Genomic DNA, 19138 nt, shown 5'->3' with positions numbered 1-19138 from the left:
GAAGTCTTAAGCACAGCATTGCAGTTCACTGTTCTCTACTCACACAATAGAGAATGCATTGTATTCAAAGTCATTACCACCCTTTGAGTAGGCACCTAGGTGTACGCCTCTTTTATGAGGTGCGGCACAATTTATAGTGTGAAGCTACACCCCCAAAAATAAAACAATATCCGTGGTGCAACAAAATATATTGCCATGTACCACCTGGCCTGCTATAAACGTGTCCACATGGCGATGCAGTGAGTTATCTTACTCAAACAATTATGTAAAATCTTTCCTCCATCGGATAAATACTGTAAATTTAATGTTCAAATCTGTACCTACATTAAATATATTTTATTTAGATTTTTAGACATTAATGATCACAATGCAAGTAACATTATATTATTGTTTTGTTTGTGTGTCTTACTTTGCATTTAAAAGTGATTTTTTGCATTCTGATAATATTAGTGCAATCATAACATGATCTATTAACACGTTTAAGGTTTCTATTGAACTATGGCACTGTCCAGTTTTCGCCTGGAGGAAATTGTAGTCATTATATATGAAAAAAAAAATGGAGATCACAGAGTGTGATCTGGCGCAGTCCCTTGAGGTCTGTACATGAGATGATCTTCGAAGTCAGGCCTCCCGCTAACAGTTCAAATGGTCCAATGCAGCTCTAGGCCTAAGCTGCTTTCCGCAGCAACTGAAGCACTTTGGAGAATTTCAGCCTCCTTGCAATGTCTTCTGGTGTTTCACCCTCCTGAAATATAAGAAAAGGACATAGTTTAGGTATCGGTTTCCAATGAAGGGAGGGTTACATTAAGGAGTACTGATATCACTTCCAGGAGTTATACAAGGAGATGCACCTAAATGCAGTGGCAGTTGGTGACATTTGAAAGTGGTAAGGCATAAACTTTGGGGATGAGTTTTATAAAGCAAGCGACGTGAACAGGTTTAATGGACAAACCTGGGGTCCAGGGTGGGTCCCTCTTCAGAGTAAGAAATGAAAACAAAAATGCCAAATGGTCCATTTCTAAGCAAATGAATGTAGCGATAACGCTAGGCTTATAAAGCAGTGGGAAAGTATAGTCTTGAAATATTAATATATTAAAAACTGCCCCATATCTTACTGCATTAATATGTTGAGCAGCTGTTGTAATGTGTAAATTATACAGCGCGACAACTTTTGCATTCTAAAATGTATGCTTGCCCACTGTCTTGCACTGCATGCCGAATTAACTTTGGAAAAAATGGTCTAACCACCAATCTGGTGGTTTGATGGGAAGCACCCGCAGCTGCTGGCTGCAACCAGTCATATAGAAATATGTCCAGACAGGTCTTTAAGTGGGATGAAAAAAGTAGGGGCTCCCTGTACTGGAACATGTCAAATACATTTCTGTGATTCTGTGATTCCCATAGTGTGCCAACCGACCAGTATTTTGGTTTACTGGTTTCTCTCTGAGATGTAATTGTATCCAGATAAATGACATGACAACTGATCTACACCTAAAACCTTTCACTACGATTGGCTTTGTCAACAGGTGTTAGCTGTTTAAAATAAATGAGTGAGTCTGTGAATTAAATAGCATTGAGGCCTGTGGAGGGAGTTCAGGGCCTTCGGTTATGTGTGCTTTTATGTTAGAACTGTATCCTCTTTTTCTCTGCATATCTTGTCCATCTACACATCTTCAACCACCTCTTTTTACTCTTCCCTGAATGCACTTCCTTTCAACTCTGTCACTTCACTGCCCCCTGCACTTCCTCAAATTTAAGCACTATATTTTCGCTTACTTTTGCCTTGCAAATATTTTTGACATCTGTATACCCCCTTCACAAATACAGAATTTCAGTTGCAAATGGAATACATAAACATTGGTCTATGTGCTCTACAGAGACGCCAATCCACAGACACACACTTTGTTTGGCTCAAGCCTTAGTGCCTGCACACTCAATCAAGGCCCCTCAAACACCTGGCATGGCTCAAGCCTCAAAGTATGCACAGAAAAAAATACAGATAAATAACATTATGAAATAGCTAAGTCTTGGGGAATACAAGGTTAAGTAAAGTATGAGAAATAAGTGAGGAACTAAATCACTGAAATGTATTGCCTCAACTTTTTTAACATTCATTGTTTGCAAGTCAATCCATGTTTTTGGCATCAGTGTTAACTTAGGGGCGTGAAGCCACCGGCAGTTTTAATGTCACACATAACAGAACTGGCCACTGTAAACACATATTTCTCGCCTTGCTTGACTGATATTTGGATCAACTTCGCAAGGGAAAAAGAACAAACCCTGCTCATTATTTGGATCAATATCACGGCGGAACAAATGCTGCAGCTCCACTTCTAAACATGCCAGTGACGTGCAGTCAGTACCTGGGGTGTCACAGTGGGGGAGTTTAGTTTGATGAGGAGTCTCAGCACAATATACATAACACAACTTTAGCTTGCAAACACTTACCATTACCAAGAACAAGGCCCCGGATCAGACATGCTTGCAGCCAGCCTCACGTATGAGAAAAGGGTGGGATCCCGCCTTTGGATGGCAGACGTCCAAAGTCATGCAGGGATGAAGTCTCAGACACCCAAAACCATGACGCTAATTGCGTCACTGACCCACAGAGCGCATGCTACAATAGAACCAATGGCAATGAAGGGCTTCTAAACAGAAAGCCCTGCGTCCTGCATCACAGTGCCGAAAGTTGATTTACTGGCTGGCTTCCGTCTCCTGATTCAGAGCGAGGCGGGGAAGGCAGCCCGAAACAGACAGCCCAGGACAGACCTAAATACATCGATTTACTTAGAGATGCGAATGTATGTCTAAGTAAATCAATCTATTGAATATGTTGTTATGTAAATGTGTAGGAATTTCAAAGGGGCGCAGCCCCACCGCCCTAATGGAGAAACCGCCCCTGCATAAATGTCTGTTTTCATTAACTTTTGAGATTTTTTATACAAAGCATATGTTCATGTAAAATACCCACAAAACCACTGTCACTACAGAAGGAGCACATTATATCAAAGTTTTCATGGAATTTCAGGAAATTTTAACAAAAAAGTGCAAATTTCACACATCTCAAGTTTAATTTCCCAGCCAGAGAAAGAAGTTGGCCCATTATCCCACTCCTGGAAGGGGGATTCACGCACCGTTGAAGGCCAGGTGATAAAGGAATCCTTGAACGGGGAGCAATAAGAGAATTCACCCAGTATGGGATGGGAGATGGAGAGGAGAATTTTCCAAAGTGGAAGAGGAAAGCATATATGTAAAAAAACTAAAAAAAACATACATAGAATTACAGTAGTACAATTCTTTGTTTCAACCATTGTACCAATGCATATGTTTTTTCAGCTAAAGGACACATGCTTGTTGTCGTCAGGGTGCTCAGGAAAGTTTTCACATTCAGAAAGTTTTATCTTTCAAAAGAATGTGCACATCGAAGAGTGCAACATATTGGCTCCAATAAACACAGATTACCTTTACATGCAGACAAGCACACCAGCTATCACATGTACCCCATGCATGTGCTGACATACATATACACAAGCATCCATGCAGCACGTTGGCAAACAGACATCCATGCACACAGACAAACTAACACATAGAATAGTAGAAATACTGTCACCAATGGAACTCGTATAGAAATAAACTACAGAATCAATCAATCAAGCAATACCTTGTAAAGCGCACTACTCACCCGTGAGGGTCTCAAGGCGCTGGCGGAGGGAGTGCTGCTACTGCGTGAAGAGCCCGGTCTTGAGGAGTCTTCTGAAGTTGAGCAGGTCTTGGGTCTGCCGCAGATGGGTAGGGAGTGTTTTCCAGGTCTTGGCGGCAAGGAAGGTGAAGGATCTGCCACCGGAGGTTGTTCATTGGATGCGTGGAACGGCGGCAAGGGCGAGGTTGGCGGAGCGGAGCTGGCGGGCAGGGGTGTAGAAGCTGAGTCTGCTGTAGGCTGGTCCGGTGTTGTGGATTGCCTTGTGTGCGTGGGTAAGGAGCTTGAAGGTGATCCTCTTGTTGATGGGGAGCCAGTGCAGGTCTCTCAGGTGGGGGGTGATGTGGCTGCCACGAGGGATGTTGAGGACCAGGCGGGCGGAGGCGTTTTGGATGCGCTGCAGCAGTCTTAGTCCAGCCTGCTGCTGACGAGGGCCTGGGCCACCGTTCTTCTGGTTACGATCGGGATCCACTTGTAGATCCTGCACAGCATGCGGAGGGTGTTGTAGCAGGAGGAGGAGATGGAGTTGACCTGCTTTGACATCGAGAGGGAGGAGTCGAGGATGAATCCTAGGTTGCGTGCGTGGTCCGTAGGTTTTGGTGCTGTTTCCAGTGTGGTCGGCCACCAGGAGTCTGTTGCGTGTTTATCTAGGTTCCTGATCAATACTGTGACCTTATGCCCCTATTCGGCTATAAATCCATTTATTCCCTATATTGGCATAACCGTTCAAGTGCGATTTTCTGAAAAGTCATCTCTGGCCTCACACGAACAGAGCCACATTCCAGCATAGTTCCCTCTGCCACTTCCTTTGCGACCAATTAGTGCAATGACAGAGCAGCAGTCACTATCTGATATTCCTAGATAACACTCCGAGTTCTTCAACAAGATAAAAACTCCGCAAACCTGGAAATCCCTGCTTGCTATGTTTTGATTAGTAATAGAACTCTAATGAGCAACTGATAACTATCACTTCCTAGTGACATCTTTAATACATGTCTTATGTCCAGCAAACTTGCGTCAAACCCGGCACCTGTCAGGTATAAATATTACCAACGTTGCCTTAAGCAATGCCTGTTGTACGAGCTACTGTTGCTGATGCCAGCTGCCTGCAAGACCCCGTGTTGGTAAATCTAGCACTCTGTCGCTGCAGCCTGCTATCCTGTGGTGGTGAAGCTGCTGATACCATTATCGCCGCTAAAGCGCGAACTATGGTACAGTACGCTTAAGGAGCTGAACAGCCGTCCCTCTGCGAAGACATCCAGCAGATTCCAGCTGCCCGCGGACGCTGTCCCCCCTCCTTCCTCGACGCGCTGAAGAGAAGCCGCTGCCTTTCTCGTGCAGAGAAATCCAGTCCCGGCGCTTCCGGTTTACCCTCGCGGGTGACTGGGATATCGAGAGAGACCCCTGAAGGAGATACCAATCCTCCATCATTCTATTCAGAGGTATGGTGTTGACTAAACCCTTAGACGAGAATTCTTGAAACAAACCTTGGCAAAACCAACTTAACTTAAGCTACTTACTTACTCCCCTTTTCACGTGTTAGGCTTAGGTCAGGCACACTGGGGTAGGCTTAGTTAGAAGCACCAGTTGAGTATGTTAGCCTGATGTATATATGACTGTATATATGTTTTATTACTTTTAAACCATTGTATGGCTAAGAAACCATATCAATGCTTTTACAGTTCTATTTCGCAATACTTATCTTACTGTACGTACTTTTTATAATAACAATTATTGCAATTGTGGCAATACATTTCTCTTGTACAAGAAGAAAGACTGTGCAATAAATGTTAACCCTTTATTGACAAACGCCTGTCTCTCTATTCTCTACATCTCGTGAAAGTAAACTGCACTAGACTGACTGAGTGAAATACATGTCTATTGTTTCACACGACCCTAGAGATTGACTCTTGATCTGAGGAGCAAAGTTGTCATGTTGCACGGTTGTTGGAAAACTGAATCCCTTCTTGTCTGTGCCAAGGAAGCTGATCACTTCCTATGCAGAGAAGAAAGTTTCCAGTGACCTCTGAGCTAGTTGGTAACACAACCCAATTAAGTTTAGCATAGTCAGTGGAGGCCTGGAATATCCGCAGTTCCACGTCGATACTACTGTTTATGTTATTCCAATGCGCAGGGCCTAGTGGGAAACTAGGAACTACACTACATGGCGCCCAACGTTTGGTAAGGCGATAAACTAACGCAAGACAGTAGAGTAACTCAGTCGTGCATATTTCACACAGAACCCTTTCTCCCGTAAATACTCCAATAGACGTCTGGAGTGGGTGAAAGGTTAAAAAAATCCGCCCGACCTTAGTAGGAAGAGATTCCTATGTAAAGCTCCGGTTTATTCAGCGTTGAAGGATACAGTGTTCCAAAATATTGTGCACCTAATCTTTGTCTCCTTGGAGACCTACTCTGCAAACCTTGCATTTTTACAATGCCAGAAAATAACGGAACCTCTGGGGCCGCAGTAGATGCGACTCAGCAAGGTCCCGAACAAGCAGACCCGGATGCTATTATCATCCCGGTTCACTTAAGAAGATCTATAACGTTAAAACTTATAGAAAACGGACTGACACCTCAAGGTGGTACAGTAATTTTCGTGATAGAGGCTCACGAGTATCGGCAGACAGAGGTATTCTATTCATGGATAAACTTTCCAGCGGCAAATGCTACAACACAAGAGTTTCACTATTACAAAATAGAGGAACCTCCGGGAGAGTACGCTCCTTTCGAGGAGATTGAAATCCCACTTAAATTTCAAGAGCACCTGCTCTGGTTTAATGGCGCCCTAAAACACAATGATCACATAACTAGGCTCGGTCCTCTAGGTAGACCAGGAGCCACGTGGCTGGTTCTAGCCAGCTACACACCACATCCTGACATTGCAAGAATGTCTAAGGAAGAGCTGTTAGTACAGCTAAACACATTAATAAAAATACATAGGCAATTAGTCCAATATGTAATGCGGACTGCAACAGTCCAGCCAGCTGTTAATTCACACCAGCTGACCCCTCATCAGGGGAACACAAATAAAATTACACCACAGAACATACAGTCATGTCTTGGTAAAACACCCGTAAAACGGGAACAAATTCCTTTCTGGTTAGCACAGAAAATCACTCAAATAGAGGCAGTATTTCCTGATACTACCCCTATTGAGAAACACAGAATCTTGACCATCTGCCTTCCTATGGGAATCGCACCACACGTGGAGGACTGCGACACTTGGGGTACAGTCTTTGCTTCCATTCACAAAAACACACGGTGTTCCGTCTATGGCGGTTATACCAGAAGTGCTAAAACAGATTCAAAATGAATTCGGTCCAGAGCCCGCTTTAAATCTAGGTATGAAATTACTGAAAGACTTCAAGCAGGTCTCGGCTATAATATTAGCCAACATTAAAGGAGAAGCAGCATCTGTGGCGATTCGCCAGAAGGTGAGGGAAACAGATATAAAAGATCCTGTTGAGCTTGCAAAAATCATAGAAAAATGCTATGAAGAATTAGGTAGAGACAGCTTGGGTGGGAAACCAGTAAAACCCCAACTGCTCGAAAGTCCTGAAAAATTATTTATTAAAAATAATTTAAACACTCCTAAAAAGAGCTGGGATGGAAATAAACAATCCACTCCCAATGAAAAAGTTTTTCAGTCCAGAGGAAGGTCTCCTCGACGGAGGGAAAGAACTCCGACTCGAGAACGCCAGTCTCCCCAGAGGGAGCCCTCTGAGAAACGATATAACCTTAGAAATAGGGATAATCTGAAAAAACCTGATAGATATCAAAGTATTGATACACGTCCCTCTCGATCTCTTCCACAGAATTCGGAAAGAAGAGGACGGTCAGACCCAGGAGAGCACACCAAGTCCAAAGACAAGGAACCTGCTCAGAGTAAAAAATCTCAATTTTCAAAAAAGAAGGTAGCCAGTATTAGAGTAATCAACCATGCCGAGAATACTGAGGACACAGTTGAAAAACGGGGAGTGGGCATTGACAATGTTGGACAGTGCAGCAGAAATCAGTATAGCGCGCAAGAACTTGATGAGTCATCTGGAGACAGTGGACACGAATGAATACATTCAGGTTGAAACTGCCGACGCCAGACTTAGCGAGCCCCATAAAATATACGAAATAACATTGCGTATGGAGGGTGATAAGACTAGGAAAATTAAGGGTCTATTTTGGGATAAGCTCTCAAAAGGCTATGATATTCTGTTAGCTGAAAAAGATTGGCCCCCGGAGTTTGTCAGGGAGTGCCCTCGTGGCGAAGAAGTGATTATGCCTGCCTTCTCGAATCACATACCGATTCACAAAAAATATACATATGCAAGGAAATGGGCAGTAGCCCAGGCTCCGGCTTTGTATAAAAATCATGTAGGATGGGATGAGGACTCTCCTCCTCACAAAATCCAACTAAAAAGTGAACCAACTGCCCAAAGGCAGTATCCCATAAAGCAAGAAGCTAAAAAACAGGTCAGGGAGATCTTAGATCAACTTGAATACCAGGGGGTGATTGAAACATACACCTCTCAAATGAACAATCCTTTGTTTCCTGTCTCCAAGCCAGACAATTCATATCGTCTAGTTTTGGACTACAGACACCTTAATACATGTTGCAAAACTTTTGCAGTACAAAACTCGCATAGTGCAGCACTAATGAATAACATAGTTAGGAAAAAATATAAAACGACATTAGACATATCTAATGGTTTCTTTTGTCAAAACATTGCACCAGAAAGCAGATATTTGACCGCTTTCTCCGCATTTGGGTCGCAGAAAAAATTCTGTCGACTCCCACAGGGGTTCAAGAACAGCCCAGGACTATTCTCAGCTAGGGTAACAGAGTTACTACAAATCTATGATGATGAAGCATTATCTTACGTAGATGATATTTATCTCACAGACGACGACTTGCATACTCACTTGAAAAGAGTGAACACCATCATACTTGGGTTCGCAGCAGAGGGTTACAAATTCAACTTTAAAAAGTCCCGAATTGCCCACCTGACAGTACTATTTTTAGGGTACGAATTATCAAGTGAAGGGAAAAGCCTAGCGGACAACTTCTTAGAGAAGTGCACTGTACTCCAAGCTCCAAAAACGCTGAAGAATTTACAATCCATATTAGGTTTTCTGAATTTCGGAAGAACTTACATTCTAAATTACGCAGAGAGGGTTAAACCTCTCTACGAACTAATTAAACCTGATTTTAAACAAATCAATTGGACTCAAAAACACACAGAAATTTTGAGATCACTGCAAACAGACATGTTAGCAAAAACAAAATTAGACACACGTGACAACACACGTGATCTTGTAATCCGAGTCATCCAAGGAAGATGCGGATTCACGTACCTAACCTCTAATGAGGGAGAAAAGGTACCAATTTCAATTAAATCTCACTTGTACACACAAGCAGAAAAAACATTCAGTCACACAGAAAGAACTGTGAACGCAGTGCAAATCGCATTAGCAAATGAACGAGAACTAGCACACGGCAAAAGGATTAACATCCTCACAGCGGAATCCGCCTTCGAAGCGCTATTCAGCCCAGTAAACCTGCCTACAGTGTCACTGGATCCGAAATGGATACAGTGCATAGATTCTCTAGGAGCGGAAGACGTAAAATACTATTTCGCCCCGCAATACGAAGAACTGAATGATTTAGAGTATGAAGAAGAATATCCTCTGCCAATCGAAATTCTGCCTCTCCCACAATATGCCTGTATAATCTATACAGATAGCTCTGTACAGCATTTTAACGTAGAGAGAAAATCCTACGACGCAGCATGTGCGATCATTAAATGTCGTTGGCTGTGCGGTAAAATCAGACCGAAAGTAACAAAAACTGAATCTGTAAGAAGGTGTTCGATTCAGAGAACTGAAATCAGATCCTTAAAGATGGCGCTTGAAAATGCAGAACGCGAATTCCCGACACTTATAGTGTGCGATTCTCATTTTTGCGTCAACTCTTACAACAATAAACTGCAGAGTTGGATCAAAAAAGACTACAAAGATGACACAGGTGCCACAATAAAGCATAAATTGCTCTGGAACGAGGTAGCTCTTTTAAGTAAAGAACTACAAAAGACTCACGTGATTCACGCACAGAGTCTTCAACGTGATGGCGTTCACGTTGCAGGGAATTCATTGGCTAATACAGCCACCGCGGAAGCAACTAAACCGGCTTCCGTAGCCACAAAAAAGCGTACAGATAAATACATAGACGGGGAAACCATGCTGGCAGTAAAAACGACCGTAAAAGGCGACTGTACAGCACTACCCGTAAACTATCCACTCAATTATGCATACATAATCGATGCAAACTCCGTTCCTTTTGCTCGAATCCCTGGAGTGGGGGACAGAGTAATTCCAAACACGAACAGGAGAATATTTTTAATAGCAGACGCACATATGGGTTTGGGTCTGAGACACCAAACAATTAAGGTTACTCTGACTGAATTACAATCAGTATACTGGTGGCCGGGAATGAGTGTAGAACACCAAATATATGTAAACAACTGTGAAAACTGCAATAGGGATCGCAGTAGTGAACCATGCTACCGGCTACCGATTAGAAACAGAGTAACGCTGCCTGCACCCCAACCTGCGTCCTATTAATCAGTTAAGACGAAAAGCACTTAAAAAATGAGGCCTCCAGCGCTCGGCTGACGCTAGAACGGTTATAAAAGATTTGCGAGTCTTTATCGGCACATACGCAATTACCACGTTCCATTCTGACCAGGGTCCTGCTTTCAGCTCTCGAGCCTATAAGGAGGCCATGGCTAGCATGGGAATTGGGTTGCGGTATTCTTGTCCGTCGCACCCCGAAGGGAATAGTGTGGTAGAAAGAAAAAACCGGGACATAAAGCAATCTATAACAGCGAAGGTATTAGGTTCAGGCGCTGGGTGGGTCAAACATTTAATAAGTGTCCAGACTAGTCTTAACAACATGCCAAGAAATTCTCTAAAAGGCTTCAGCTCATACGAACTATTGTTCGGAATTAGAATGCGAGTTCAGGACCTCGATAGTCAGATGTCAGTGGTACAAGAAGAAACAAAGCACTTTGATGTAAAGGATCGTTTGGCTGTTTTACAGGAACTGAATGAAACAAGAAAATCATTAAGCAACATAAAGTTAAAGCAACAGCCAAGTACCACTGACGAGGCACCACCCGCAACAGCCCCAGCAAGGCCTGTCTGGATTCCAAAGATTGGGGATCTAGTCAGAGAAAAGATCGCGGTTAAGAAGGAATTTGGGCCTTCTTACAGAAAAGCAGTACCTGTCTTGGCAGTCACCGGAACAAGATCAGTTGTGCTACCGCCCCTTGCTGGTAAAAAGGAGAACAGAGTCGTGTCTATCGATCTGGTAAAACCACAAGCATGTGGCCTATAATCAACAGTAGGCCCAGTGGACTCCCAAGAAACAACAGAATACCCAAACTTGCAACAATCCAAGAGGTTCAAACTGAAAGACTAATCACATTCGATCAGCCTGCAGTGCACAATGAAGGACTATGCAATAATGCCATGGAACTTGTGCCTCTTGAAACACAGATTGAAACAGTTCGTCAAGAAACAACACCAGTCTACAATGATGTGGCATCAGAAAGTGCTACCGAGAGACAGATTGAAAGAACAATCCCATCAATTGACAGAACTGCCTCTGGTTATTTCATCAACTTCGACAACTTCTCTGAAGATTTGAACGACCCCGAAGTGATGCCAGAAACAAAAAAGTCTTTTAAAGAAAAAGCAAAGGAACTCTTTCATCAACTGAAGGAAATCTACCTTGTTTCCCCTTGGCTAGAGTTCTGGTTCGGTCTAGGTGTATTTTTCCTCCTGCTTTGGTTCATCATGGTACTGTGTTTGGGAAGATTCATTGAGGGAAAATATATTACAATGGACACAGCAAGTCAGAACATCAACTTAGTCCTGAAACCATACAGATCATCACACGTGAAGAAAAGAGAACTGTCAACAGTAAATGTCACAGCAATTCCAATACCTGGTGGGGTAGTATGGGAGAAAACAGACTATGAGATCTATGGTCCGGTCGAAATCCTGAAGTATCCTCATCAACTAAAGGTTTCCTTAAGTGACTTTGTGACACCAAGTACATTCTCTGATGATTGGGACTTTAACAGTATTAATGACATGATGTCTGATTTAGTAATGTCAGCTAGATTCACAGATCATGATTATTTACAAGGTTCATCTAGTTATGAGCAGTTGTTCTGTTACACCCACTATGGGGATCATTACTTGCATAAATCTGCACAGCCTAGAAATGTTTTTATGTATAATCAATGGGAACATTGTTCTACACCACCTAAAAGCAGTTCTAAAGCATTTTTTGAGAAATTCAAATACTTCTCAGGGTTTAACACCAGTGATGCAGAAACGTTTTATTATAAACTGTTAGAGAAAACAGGAATGAAAACAATGCTGACAAATTCTAAATTGATATATTCAGAAGCATTTTATGACAAAATGATGACATTTGGTTTTGATTATTGGAAAAATAATATTGAAACGAAAACAATTTGGGGTACAAAAGATTGGCAGGTGCAAGGCATTGAAGCACTATTTAGAACCTGCATGATACCAGAACAAATGTTATTTTTAAATGACACTATACACCAAACATCTTGTCTTGGCCTAGCTAAGAACAAAGACCTTAAAACACCGTCTATTCCAAAGCCAATACCTGAAAATGCAACCACAGATATTGAGTTAGACGTGTCACAAATTTTACATTTCAACAGAACACATCCTGATTGGAAAAAGTGGTTAATCTGGCCTACAGACACAAATAGCTGTCAAGATAGATTCCTGAATAAAACACAGGGGTTAAAAATGACCAGATTAGACTCGAGATATCCCCAGAGACAACATCCAGGGATTATAACAACATACAGTGTAGGGAAACTCTGCCTCGAATGGCTTACAACGTCCACACTGGCTGAAATTAAGCAACACTTGTCTTTACTAAAAGATGGTGCTGATTTGCGCGATTTCATTCTTGGACCACGCAAACAGCATCAAAAGCGTTTCATAGCGACCAGTATCTATGCTGCTTACAACGAGGCTTGGAAAGTAAAGCAAATTGAAACTGTTGAAAAAATACGAGAAATTGATCGTATTAATTTGGAGAAATCACTTTCTGTGGTAGACAATGGGTTAACGACTCTGTCTTCCAGAATATATTCGTTGGACAATATTGTATCCTCTGCCTTTGATGTGATAGACAGAGATTTGCTAATGTTACAACATGGCCAGTCTCAATTGCGTTCTATTATAGAATTAGGCTGGACGCTGCAAAATCTTCGTTCAGGCTATGTGCCTTGGCGTTTAATCAACACAACGTCATTATTTTCCAGTTTTAACCTTACTGATAAACAGATCAGTTTGGCACAGAAAGGAGCAGACTATACAATCCTGAGCATCGAAAAACTCGAGAGATTACCGTTGACAATGTCAGAGAGTCCTGTCATTGAATGGATAATACACGGAATTATCACAATTCCGATAACAACTTTCCGATTTAAAAAGAGCCTTGAGTACATACCTGCTGGCCAATATGAACAATTGGGTAAAGGATATGTAAAATCTGAATGGAAATTACCATACACTCATTCTTGCTATAGTGACAGCGACAAAAATGTATTTCTTAGTGGTGATAACTGTAAGCACGCACTAAGCGGTATACTTTTGTGTCAGGGTATTAATTTACACGGAGCATGTGATGGAAATTCAAACAACCTTTCATGCCACCAGCTAGTCACACCTGCAACTCAGATAGAGCCCTTCTTTATGCAACTCGCGAACGGGAGTTACATTCTTAGAACGGATCACAGATGTTGTGGCCTCGTGCCAGGGAAAAGTTATCTAGTAGAAGTAACATCCATGGTCAAATGCTGTATGCAAGCATTGTTCCCGAGTGGGCCTGCAGACACAGTGACTCCCATCTGGCCTTGTCTGAATCTCTATTCTATACGAATTGATACATTAAGCAAAATGAAATCTGTACTTTTACAGACAACAGTGCCTATAACGTCATCTAAAGAGACGTATGATCTTCTAGTTGCAAGGACAGCTACTGAAATTCATGACCTTTTATCAACAAATTGCCCCGTGCATTTCGTAGAAATGTTCAGCCAACTCCTTAACATGTCTAGTGCAACAAGCATCCCAGGCATATTTAAGACAGTCTTTACGGGACTGCTAACACCCTTCCAGGCAATTTTGGGAATCTTTCCTAATTTTGTGCACTCCATTTTTGGCGGCATACCATTTCTTTTGGGACTCGTCGCAGGGATTCTATTTTTGACCCTCCTGCTACGTTATGGCAAGCCTCGGCTCAGAAATAGCTCCCATGGGAATGGAAGTGACAATCCTAGCAATGCGCTACCGGGACAGGATAACTAACGTCCTTGGATTGGCCAGGCTGAGAGATCTAAACATGACCTGGTTCCTTTCATTCAGACCGATATGGCAAAATTGCATTTTACCTGTGCTACGGTGTATGCTTTGCGGCGATGAATGCGTGTTGGACATCTGTCTTTCACTTCCATCAGCAGTACCAATGGACGTGGATACTTTGCTCAGTCCAATAACGGCTCACGCATTGTGTTGTCCCCAGCGGCTACCAATCCTGATGACGGCATTTGTGGAGACTCCTGTACTACAGCCAAGTGGTAACAGTGGAGCGAGTGACAAAAGCAACATCACCCAGGTACAACGTTCTGTGAGCATTGCTGGTCCTGCCTTCGATGACAGCAATCATTCTCACACCTGCCAAGTTACAGCGCTATCTAATTTGGTTGAACTTTCACCTGAATTTGTAGACCAATTCTTTGAGAGCCTGTCTGATACGATGTTCTCACCCGTACAGAAACAATAACTTTTAGAAGCTTTTCCGACACACAGCGTTCCCATGAACTCTGAATTCGGCCTTCAGTTTTGATCAACAAAAACTGCCAAGAGCTTTGGAAATCTATTTTCTTTGAATTGGACAATTTTTCTAATATTGACCCCTTTTTTGGCACGAACAATTCTTTGCTTAACGTAAAAACTATTCTTAGAGAACAGAAGCTTCACACTTCTATTTCTAAACACATCTAGAGACATAACAATACTACACCAGCCTCTAGCACACATGTTATTACAATGCATTTTTATGTGATGATTTATCTCGCATTTCTTCTGTCAGAGATACTTCATGTGTAATTCCTTTTGCATAATCGTTCATTGATTTCATATGCAACAATTATTTGAATGATTTCTATGCTTTTTTTAAAAAAAACGTACAGTACCTAAATTCCATGTATTACAAGTACGCCTATTTCGAATGCATTTGTGTAGTTTGGGGTGGGCAATGTTACACATGCATCTAATTGCTTTAGTTTTAGTAATTTTGATGGACATTAACCCGTGGAGTGGGTGTTGCGTGTTTATCTAGGTTCCTGATCAATACTGTGACCTTATGCCCCTATTCGGCTATAAATCCATTTATTCTCTATATTGGCATAACCGTTCAAGTGCGATTTTCTGAAAAGTCATCTCTGGCCTCACACGAACAGAGCCACATTCCAGCATAGTTCCCTCTGCCACTTCCTTTGCGACCAATTAGTGCAATGACAGAGCAGCAGTCACTATCTGATATTCCTAGATAACACTCCGAGTTCTTCAACAAGATAAAAACTCCGCAAACCTGGAAATCCCCGCTTGCTATGTTTTGATTAGTAATAGAACTCTAATGAGCAACTGATAACTATCACTTCCTAGTGACATCTTTAATTGACGTCTTATGTCCAGCAAACTTGCGTCAAACCCGGCACCTGTCAGGTATAAATATTACCAACGTTGCCTTAAGCAATGCCTGTTGTACGAGCTACTGTTGCTGATGCCAGCTGCCTGCAAGACCCAGTGTTGGTAAATCTAGCACTCTGTCGCTGCAGCCTGCTATCCTGTGGTGGTGAAGCTGCTGATACCATTATCGCCGCTAAAGCGCGAACTATGGTACAGTACGCTTAAGGAGCTGAACAGCCGTCCCTCTGCGAAGACATCCAGCAGATTCCAGCTGCCCGCGGACGCTGTCCCCCCTCCTTCCTCGACGCGCTGAAGAGAAGCCGCTGCCTTTCTCGTGCAGAGAAATCCAGTCCCGGCGCTTCCGGTTTACCCTCGCGGGTGACTGGGATATCGAGAGAGACCCCTGAAGGAGATACCAATCCTCCATCATTCTATTCAGAGGTATGGTGTTGACTAAACCCGTAGACGAGAATTCTTGAAACAAACCTTGGCAAAACCAACTTAACTTAAGCTACTTACTTACTCCCCTTTTCACGTGTTAGGCTTAGGTCAGGCACACTGGGGTAGGCTTAGTTAGAAGCACCAGTTGAGTATGTTAGCCTAATGTATATATGACTGTATATATGTTTTATTACTTTTAAAACATTGTATGGCTAAGAAACCATATCAATGCTTTTACAGTTCTATTTCGCAATACTTATCTTACTGTACGTACTTTTTATAATAACAATTATTGCAATTGTGGCAATACATTTCTCTTGTACGAGAAGAAAGACTGTGCAATAAATGTTAACCCTTTATTGACAAACGCCCGTCTCTCTATTCTCTACATCTCGTGAAAGTAAACTGCACTAGACTGACTGAGTGAAATACATGTCTATTGTTTCACACGACCCTAGAGATTGACTCTTGATCTGAAGAGCAAAGTTGTCATGTTGCACGGTTGTTGGAAAACTGAATCCCTTCTTGTCTGTGCCAAGGAAGCTGATCACTTCCTATGCAGAGAAGAAAGTTTCCAGTGACCTCTGAGCTAGTTGGTAACACAACCCAATTAAGTTTAGCATAGTCAGTGGAGGCCTGGAATATCCGCAGTTCCACGTCGATACTACTGTTTATGTTATTCCAATGCGCAGGGCCTAGTGGGAAACTAGGAACTACACTACAAGTCATTCCAGGCAGAGGGGGTGGGCCGAGGATGAGGACCTCTGTTTTGTCAGAGTTCAGTTTCAGACGGCTCCTCCTCATCCAATCGGCGACGGTCTTCATTCCCTCGTGGAGATTGATTTTGGTGGTGTGCGGGTCCTTGGTGAGGGAGAGGATGAGCTGGGTGTCGTCAGCGTAGGAGATGATGTTCAGGTCATGTTCTCGGGCCACTTGTGCAAAGGGGCCGATTTAGACGTTGAGCAGGGTCGGGCTAAGGGTTGAGCCCTGGGGTATGCCGCAGATGTCGGTGGCTTCGGATTGGAAGGGTGGAAGGCGGACTCTCTGGGTTCTGCCAGAGAGGAAGGACGTGGTCCAGTCCAAGGCCTTCTCCTGGATTCCGGCTTCTTGGAGGCGTGTCCTTAGTGTGCGGTGGCAGACTGTGTCGAAGGCGGCTGACAGGTCCAGAAGGATGAGGGCTGATGTTTCGCCGTTCTCTAGTTGGCGTCTGATGTCGTCTGTGGCGGCGGTGAGGGCTGTCTCGGTGCTGTGGTTCCGTCTGAAACCGGACTGGGATGGGTCTAAGATGTTGTTGTCCTCATGGTGGCGGGTTAGTTGCATTTTGGCGATTTTCCCGATAACCTTTGCCGGGGAAAGAGAGTAGGGAGATGGGCTGGAAGTTCTTGAGGTCCGCCTTGGGCTTCTTGAGGAGGGCGTTGATTTTGGCATGCTTCCAGCTTTCCGGGAACGTCGCTTTCTCGAAGGAGATGTTGATGACCTTCCGTAGTTGGGGTGCGATGGTTGTGTCTGCTTTGTTGAATACATGGTGTGGGCAGGGGTCTGATGGTGATCCTGAGTGGATGGAGTTCATTACCTTGCGTATCTCGTCGGTGACGTGAGACCAGGAGGTCAGCTGGTTGGTTAGGTGGTGTTGGGGGTGGGGGCTGCCGTAGTCAGGACGGTCGAGGTGTTGAAGCTGTTGTGAATGTCAGTGATCTTGCGATGGAAGAAGGTGGCCAGTGAGTCGTACAGCTCTTGCGAGGGCGGGATATCGTTGGTGTCGGCGTGGGGTTGAGACTTCCTTCACTATGCTGAATAGCTCTTTGCTGTCGTGTGCGTTGTTGTCCAGGCGGGTTTTGAAGGAAGATCTCTTGGCTGTTCTGATGAGTTGGTGAGGTCTGCGGGTGGCGTCCTTGTGGGCTGCGTGGTTGTCTGGTGTGATGGAGCCATTTCTTCTCCAGTTTTCGGCATGTACGTTTGGAGGTCTGGAGCTCTTTGGTGAACCAGGTGGCTTTCTTGATGGAGTGGCTGCTTGAGGGTTTCTTTGGCTGGCGATAGTGTTGGCGCAGTCGTCGATCCACTGTCTGAGGTTACGGGTGGTGTTGTCTGGGTCGGTGGGTGAGTTCTGGGCGAAGGTGTGGGTCAGCTGGTCCTTGGTGACTTTGCTCCAGCAGCGGCGAGGCAGCTGTTGCGTGCAGTGGTGCATGGTTTGTTTCTTGAAGGTAAAATGGATGCAGCGGTGGTCGGTCCTGTGGGGTTCAGTAGTGTGGTTGAAGGCAACGTGGGTGCTTGTGGAGAATACAAACAAGTACTTGTGCAGACAGACAAAAGGGGTGCATCATTCTATGCAGTATGGCAATACAATGTGTTGTGCAGCAGATGAGCACAGGGTAAAGTGCAACAAGGGGGCACATGGTAAGATGGCTTAGAAGAGCACAGGGCTATCTGCTTCAAGGGTGCATAAGGTGATGTGCAGCAGGGAGCACATGGTGACGTAGACCAAGCGGGCACATAATGGTCTGCATCATGGAACCACTGGATGATTTATACCAGGGAAGATCAGAGTGATGTGCACGAGGTAAAGCAGAGTAGCGCTCATTAGGGGAGCGGTAGGTGATGCACCAAAGTGGAGCGAGAGGTTGGCACATTAGCACTGACTGATGTACAGGTCAGAGGAGAGAGATGTGCAATATGAGAGCAAATAATAATAATGTGTAGTAGGGGGAACTTGGTTGTGTGTAATAGAGAGACACGGGCTCATGTGCATTATTTATTGATTTATTTAACATTTCTGCATAGCGCACCTTTGCCAAGATGGTTTCAGAGCACTGCACACTTAAACATATGTTGGATGGGCTGTTCATCAAGATTAGGGCATTTTAAGGATTACTACATTGTCCATTTGTGGGTAAAGAGACCGTTAACAAGACCTTTATTAAACTGCATGTTGAACATGTAGCTTAAAACCCAGGGAGTGTTCTTTGATGCATATACTTTGCTAACATGATAACATTTTAACTGCTTTAGCCTCTCAGTAGGACACAGTGCTAATCACTAATCAATCTTGTGCATTCAATTGTTTGAATTTGCTGCATGATAACGTACTGAATCTATGTTTTTTTTGTTCATGTAGTAAAGACGCATGTGCATGCATTTCTTAAAAAATGCACTGAAAAAACTGTCCGTTTGTCAAAATTCTTTATTATG

The 19138-nt window shown here is 43.5% G+C and overlaps 1 protein-coding gene across 1 annotated transcript in view; it reads right to left on the bottom strand.

Moving 5' to 3' along the window:
- Nucleotides 1-321: 321 nt before the first annotated feature.
- Nucleotides 322-19138, bottom strand: part of ANKRD22 (ankyrin repeat domain 22) — a 268125-nt gene continuing 249308 nt past the window's right edge. Inside the window, exon 6 of the mRNA XM_086921946.1 lies at nt 322-745. Coding sequence (XP_086778072.1) covers nt 668-745 — 78 coding nt within the window. The 3' untranslated portion in view covers nt 322-667. The remainder of the gene's footprint in view (nt 746-19138) is intronic.

Source organism: Lissotriton vulgaris, chromosome 5 (assembly GCF_964263255.1).
Source record: "Lissotriton vulgaris chromosome 5, aLisVul1.2, whole genome shotgun sequence".
Lineage (NCBI taxonomy): Eukaryota > Metazoa > Chordata > Amphibia > Caudata > Salamandridae > Lissotriton > Lissotriton vulgaris.
This window is presented reverse-complemented; position numbering and strand designations above follow the sequence as displayed.